The sequence below is a fragment of the Bos javanicus genome, chromosome 3 (genome assembly GCF_032452875.1).
Source record: "Bos javanicus breed banteng chromosome 3, ARS-OSU_banteng_1.0, whole genome shotgun sequence".
Lineage (NCBI taxonomy): Eukaryota > Metazoa > Chordata > Mammalia > Artiodactyla > Bovidae > Bos > Bos javanicus.
In genome coordinates, this window is record NC_083870.1 from 103,178,746 (window position 1) to 103,185,374 (window position 6,629).

The following is a 6,629-nucleotide window of genomic DNA, read 5'->3' on the forward strand; positions in this document are numbered from 1 at the left end:
TGCAGTCACCATCTGCAGTGATTTTGGAGCCCCCAAAAATAAAGTCTGACACTGTTTCCACTGTTTCCCCATCTATCTGCCATGAAGTGATGGGACTGGATGCCATGATCTTAGTTTTCTGAATGTTGAGCTTTAGGCCAACTTTTTCACTCTCCTCTTTCACTTTCATCAAGAGGCTCTTTAGCTCCTCTTCCCTTTCTGCCATAAGGGTGGTGTCATCTGCATATCTGATGTTATTGATATTTCTCCCAGAAATCTTGATTCCAGCTTGTGCTTCCTCCAGTGCAGCGTTTCTCATGATGTAGCATATAAATTAAATAAGCAGGGTGACAATATACAGCCTTGACATACTCCTTTTCATATTTGGAACCAGTCTGTTGTTCCATGTCCAGTTCTAACTGTTGCTTCCGACCTGCATACAGGTTTCTCAAGAGGCAGGTCAGGTGGTCTGGTATTCCCATCTCTTTCAGAATTTTCTGCAGTTTACTGTGATCCACACAGTCAAAGGCTTTGGCATAGTCAATAAAGCAGATTTAGATGTTTTTCTGGAACTCTCTTGCTTTTTCCATTATCCAGCGGATGTTGGCAATTTGTTCTCTGGTTCCTCTGCCTTTTCTAAAACCAGCTAGAACATCTGGAAGTTCACAGTTCAGGTATTGCTGAAGCCTGGCTTAGAGAATTTTAAGCATTACTTTAGTAGCATGTGAGATGAGTGCAATTGTGCGGTAGTTTGAGCATTCTTTGCATTCCCTTTCTTTGGGATTGGAATGAAAACTAACCTTTTCCTGTCCTGTGGCCACTGCTGAGTTTTCCATATTTGCTGGCATATTGAGTGCAACACTTTCACAGCGTCATCTTTCAGGATTTGAAATAGCTCAACTGGAATTCCATCACCTCCACTAACTTTGTTCATAGTGATGCTTCCTAAGGCCCACTTGACTTCACATTCCAGGATGTCTGGCTCTGTGTGAGTGATCACACCATCGTGATTATCTGGGTCATGAAGATCTTTTTTGTACAGTTCTTCTGTGTATTCTTGCCACCTCTTCTTAATATCTTCTGCTTCTGTTAGGTCCCTACCATTTCTGTCCTTTATTGAGCCCATCTTTGCATGAAATGTTCCCTTGGTATCTCTAATTTTCTTGAAGTGATCTCTAATCTTTTTCATTCTATTGTTTTCCTCTATTTCTTTGCACTGATAACTGAGGAAGGCTTTCTTATCTCTCCTTGCTATTCTTTGGAACTCTGCATTCAAATATTACTCAGCTATTAAAAATAATGAATTTGAATTAGTTCAAATAAGTGGATGAAACTGGAGCCTATTATACAGAGTGAAGTAAGTTAGAAAGAAAAGCAACAATACAGTATATTAAGGCATATATATGGAATTTAGAAAGATGGTATCGATGACCCTATATGCAGGACAGCACAAAAGACACAGATGTAAAGAACAGACTTTTGGACTCTGTGGGAGAAGGTGAGGGTGGAATGATTTGAGAGAATAGCACTGAAACATGTTTATTACCGTATGTGAAACAGAATCGCCAGTCCAGGTTCGATGCATGAGACAGGGTGCTCAGGGCTGGTACACTGGGATGACCCAGAGGGATGGGATGGGGAGGGAGGTGGGAAAGGGGTTCAGGATGGGGAACACATGTAAACACATGGCTGATTCATGTCAATGGATGGGAAAAACCACTACAATATTGTAAAGTAATTAGCCTCCAATTAAAATAAATAAAGTTAAAAAAAAAAAACAGGAAATTAACATGTGATACAGTATTGTTAACTAAAGTACAGACTTTATTCACATTGCATGAAATTTTATGCTAGTGTCCATTGTTTGATTTCATATCTTTTTCAAGATTTCACATTGTATTTAGTTGCATTGAGTAGCTTCAGCTGCATGCATCAAATTCTGATAAATTCTCTTTTCATTTTGATTTTCTTACAAATATCTCTAATTTTTCTTATTATGGTTTCTTAGACATACATAACTTTTAAATGCAGACATTTAAATTTCAAATACATGTTTTTAAAGTATCTTTAATATTAATTTCTCATTTTGATATTAATTTCTTATTTAAATGCTTTCTTCTTTGCAATCACCCTTTATGTTTTTTCAAACTTTTAACTTTATGGAGGCTTTCAATGGCTAAGTCAAAGATCTCTCTTGGTAAGTGTTACATTGCACTTGAAATTATGTGGGTTATTTTCAAATATTTTTTGATATTGATTTCTAACATAGTTCCATAGTGATAAGAGAACAGATTCTGTATAACTTCAATACCTGTAGACCATGAAATGCTTGTACCTTGTTTTATGTCCCTGGATATGTTCCAGGGTCTCCTAGTTTAGTCTAAGGGAACTTGAATAGAATTTGTATTCTGCTGTTGTGTGAAAATTGTTTAAATCTTAATCATGTTCAATTGGCTCATAGTGATATTCAGGTCTGCTATATCCTTCTACTTCTTTGTGTATTCATTCTATTAACTTTCGACAGCTTGTTATTTATTCCAAGTAAAAATTTTAATTTATCTACTTAAAAATGATTGTAATATATAGTGGAAATATATGTAACTTTGTTCTGTATTTTCCAAGTCTCCTATAAGTGTGTTATCATATTTCATAATTTAAAAAATACAAAAGAAGCAGAAAATAAATAAATGTTAATTGTAGTTATCTCCAAATCTAAGGTAACAGTTTTTTGTTTGTATTTATAAATGCAAAGTTTTCAGAATACATATATACTACTTTTGCAATAATGAAAACAAGTAATAGACTCGGACAAGATGTTTTCTTTTTTTTTTTTTTTTCTATTTTTATACATTTGGCTGTGCCAGGTCTTAGGCATGTGAACTCTTAATTGTGATCTGTGGAATCTAGTTCCTCCACCAGGAATGGGACCCAGGCTGCCTGCACTAGAGTACAGAGGTCCAGCCACTGAGCCTCCATGAAAGTGCCCGAGGAGATATTTTCAGTGCATGTAATAGAGCAAGAACAATAGCCAGAATATTTAATAAACCATAAATAAGAAAAGGTAAACATATCTTGTATTCATTGAACACTTACTATTTTTTATTATGCTAAATGCTGTACATGTATTATCTCATTTAATCCTCCTAACACCCCTCTGGGAGAAGGCAATGGCACCCCACTCTAGTACTCTTGCCTGGAAAATCCCATGGATGGAGGAGCCTGGTGGGCTGCAGTCCATGGGGTGGCTAAGAGTTGAACACGGCTGAGCGACTTCACTTTCACTTTTCACTTTCATGCATTGGAGAAGGAAATGGCAACCCACTCCAGTGTTCTTGCCTGGAGAATCCCAGGGATGGGGGAGCCTGGTGGGCTGCTGTCTATGGGGTCGCACAGAGTCGGACACGACTGAAGCGACTTAGCAGCAGCAGTAGCAGCAGCAACACCCCTCTGAGATCTATAATATATTCTTCCCATTAACAGATGAGGAAACTGAAACTCACAGAAGTTAGGTAACTTGCCCATCATCACTGAGTTAGTAAAGGGTTAGCTGAGGTTAGAATACAGAAGTCTGACTCCAGGGCTGACTTCACTGCACAATACTACCAACAGTCTTACGAAAAGATGTTAAATCATTAGCAATCAGGGGATTATAAGTGAAACAAAAAATGTCACCACTTTCCATCTATGAGATAGACTCTTTTAGAATGGTTTAGATAAATAACATTATCAAGGGTTGATGAGAATGAAAGTTGTAGATTGGTATCAGTACTTAGAAGGATAGTTTAGGGGTATCTAGTAAATTGGAAAGTTCTAAAAACTGCTACATTCACTGCTATACATACGTCTTGGTAAAAATTTTTACATATGGAGAAATGTCCAAAGAAATTTACCACAATATTATTTAAATAGCAAAAAATTAGAAGTAAACAAATGTCCAATGATAAAGAATTAGATAAATGAGATGTGGTAAAATGCTTAAAATGCTTCTTAAGAGAATTATTTAGACCTTTAAGTATCCAGTGGGGGATGTCAGAACCATGATGCTGAGTTAAATTTTTTCATAGTGGCACTGATATCTTGATACCATTATAAAATGTTAAGTTTATACAAAAACAATTTTGTCTATTGGTTATGGATGTGATTACATGTAAGCAAAAGCTTTGAAACATAAGAGAATAGACGTCAATCTAATAAAAGTGGTTGATTCAGAGAAGCTGGAAATTGTCAAAGAGCACTTCAATTTTATCTGTAATTATTTAACCCTTTTCTAAAGTATAAAAAAGACTCTGACTAAATATGGCAAAATACTAACATATTTATTTTGAGTGTGAGAAAACAGGGTCTTCGCTATACTCTTTTCTATAATTTCTTTCTGCATATTTCTGACTGTCTGATATCTCATTATATACATAAACATAAAAAGAGAGATACATAGGAAACTTTCTTGCTGGTCCTGGTTAAGAATCCATGCTTCCAATGCAGGGGACCCAGGGTCTATCTCTGATCAGGGATGTAATATCCCACACACCATGGGGCAGCTAAGACCCAGGCATCAACTACAGAACCCGCGTGCCACAACTAGAGAAGTGCATGTGCCACAGCGAAGACTCAGCCAAAGACACACAATGAAGAAGAGCCAAAAAAAAAAGATGCAGGTATATATACACATGTATTTTCTTTTATGAAATGTATATTTATAAAAGTGATATTTAAAGTATAAAATCAGCTAAGAGTCAGTTTCACAAGTTGAAGAGAATATTATTGGCCATATTGTTCTACAGATATGTCTAAAATAACTCTAACTTAGATTTTATACCACTAAGTGCGAAAAGCAATGCTAATATTACTTCTGAGTGCTTGTCAGAGAGTAACGTAAGACTGTTCCTACATAATATGTCCACTCTTTTTGTCATCTTCACCCCCAATCCTTTACACCATTGAAAAGCACATATGCATGATAAACACTTGGCCATGATATATTGAACTGACATAATTTTCCAGAGTTGAGGAGAGAATCAAGGAAAAACAATAAAGCAATAACCTTGGACTGTAAGGACATACTTATCGTAAATCAAATCCTTTGTCTTAAATCCTCGACTGAGTCTGTAGGCAGTAGTAGCTGAAAATTTTCCATCCAGTGTGGAGAACTTCAGGGCGACCTCACCCTTTTTGGGAAGTTCAAAGACCCAGAAATGCTGGCCAGAACCTGATGTACTTTCATGATACCACATGAGCCTCATCAAGTCGGCCCATGATTCTGGACAACTCTGAAACATCCTGGGTCATTGAGCTGTCCCTCTCTGGCCAAGCACTTTCAGAAAGGCCCTCTTTACATCTTTGTTCCGGAGACTGTAAATGATGGGGTTGAGGAAGGCAGAGACAACATTGTAGAAAAGGGCCAGCTTCTTGTCTCTCTCTGGATCATACCAGGACCCAGGCCTCATGTACATGATCATGGCTGGCCCATAGAACATGGTGACCACAGTGATGTGGGAAGCACACGTGGAGAAGGACTTGAGTCTCCCCTGGGGTGAGCGGATGCTTAAGATGGAGACAAAGATGTGAACATAAGAGACCAGGATGAAGGAAAGTGGTATCAAAAGCAAGATGAAACCCAAGATGAAGTCCAACCAGTCATTGAGGGATGTGTCTGCACAAGCCAACTTCAGGACAGCAGGGACCTCACAGAAGAAGTGGTTTATCTTGTGGGGGCCACAATAAGGCAGACGCATGGTCAAGACAGTATAGATCAGGGCCCCAGCTATGCTAATAAGCCAACAGACTGTGACCATCTTGATACAAATAGGATAACTCATCAGTAGAGTGTAGTGAAGGGGGAAGCAGATGGCCATATACCTGTCATAGGCCATAATGGCATAGAGGACACACTCAGCAATGCCCAGGATCAAGAAGATGAACATCTGGGCTGCACAAGCTCCCCAGGAAATGGTCCTCCTTGGATATACCAGATTAATCAACATCTGGGGCACAGTGGTGGTGACATAGCTCATGTCTACCAGGGAGAGGATGCTGAGAAAGAAGTACATAGGTATGTGGAGGTGTGTATCCAAGTAGATCAGGGTGATGATGAGTCCATTGCCTAGAATGGTGATAAAGTAGAGGATAAGGAAGAACGTGAACAGAGCCATTCTGACCTGAGACTCACTGGAGAAGCCAAGAAGGATGAACTCAGACACGGAACGGTGGTTCTCCTTGCCAAGGCTCTGCATGGTGGTCTGCCTATCAAGGAGACAAAGACCAATCTATTCTTTCCTCAGCCTTGGGGGAAGGAGGACACAGCTGACTGAACCAGAGCCACACACAGCCCCTTGCACAATAGCTTGAGATTCAGTCAAATCTTTGTTGAGTTGGGTGAAAAGGTATAGTAAACTAGGGTAGCTCCTGAACTGGGAGAGCCATCAGAAGATCTGGATTTATGCTTGTAACAGAATATAAGATGCTCACAGGTCCTTCCCTGGAACCCACCTTCATCTATAGAAGGCAAGGCATTAGATAGCTATGTCTGAAGCAGGGGAACCCAGCCAGCCTCTGATCACTGCTAAATGCTTCCAAGCGTGTATACTTGTCTTGGTCTGGAGAACAATTTTCTGCTGAAAATTTTAAATAATGACATTGAAAGTCTGTGTCAC

The 6,629-nt window shown here is 38.8% G+C and overlaps 1 protein-coding gene across 1 annotated transcript; it reads right to left on the reverse strand.

Annotated features, from left to right (window-relative positions):
* Window positions 1–5,261: 5,261 nt before the first annotated feature.
* LOC133245366 (olfactory receptor 2A12-like) lies at window positions 5,262–6,422 on the reverse strand. The gene has a single exon (XM_061413249.1). It carries the CDS (start codon window positions 6,207–6,209, stop codon window positions 5,262–5,264), a length of 948 nt encoding a protein of 315 aa, XP_061269233.1. The 5' UTR covers window positions 6,210–6,422.
* Window positions 6,423–6,629: the final 207 nt, after the last annotated feature.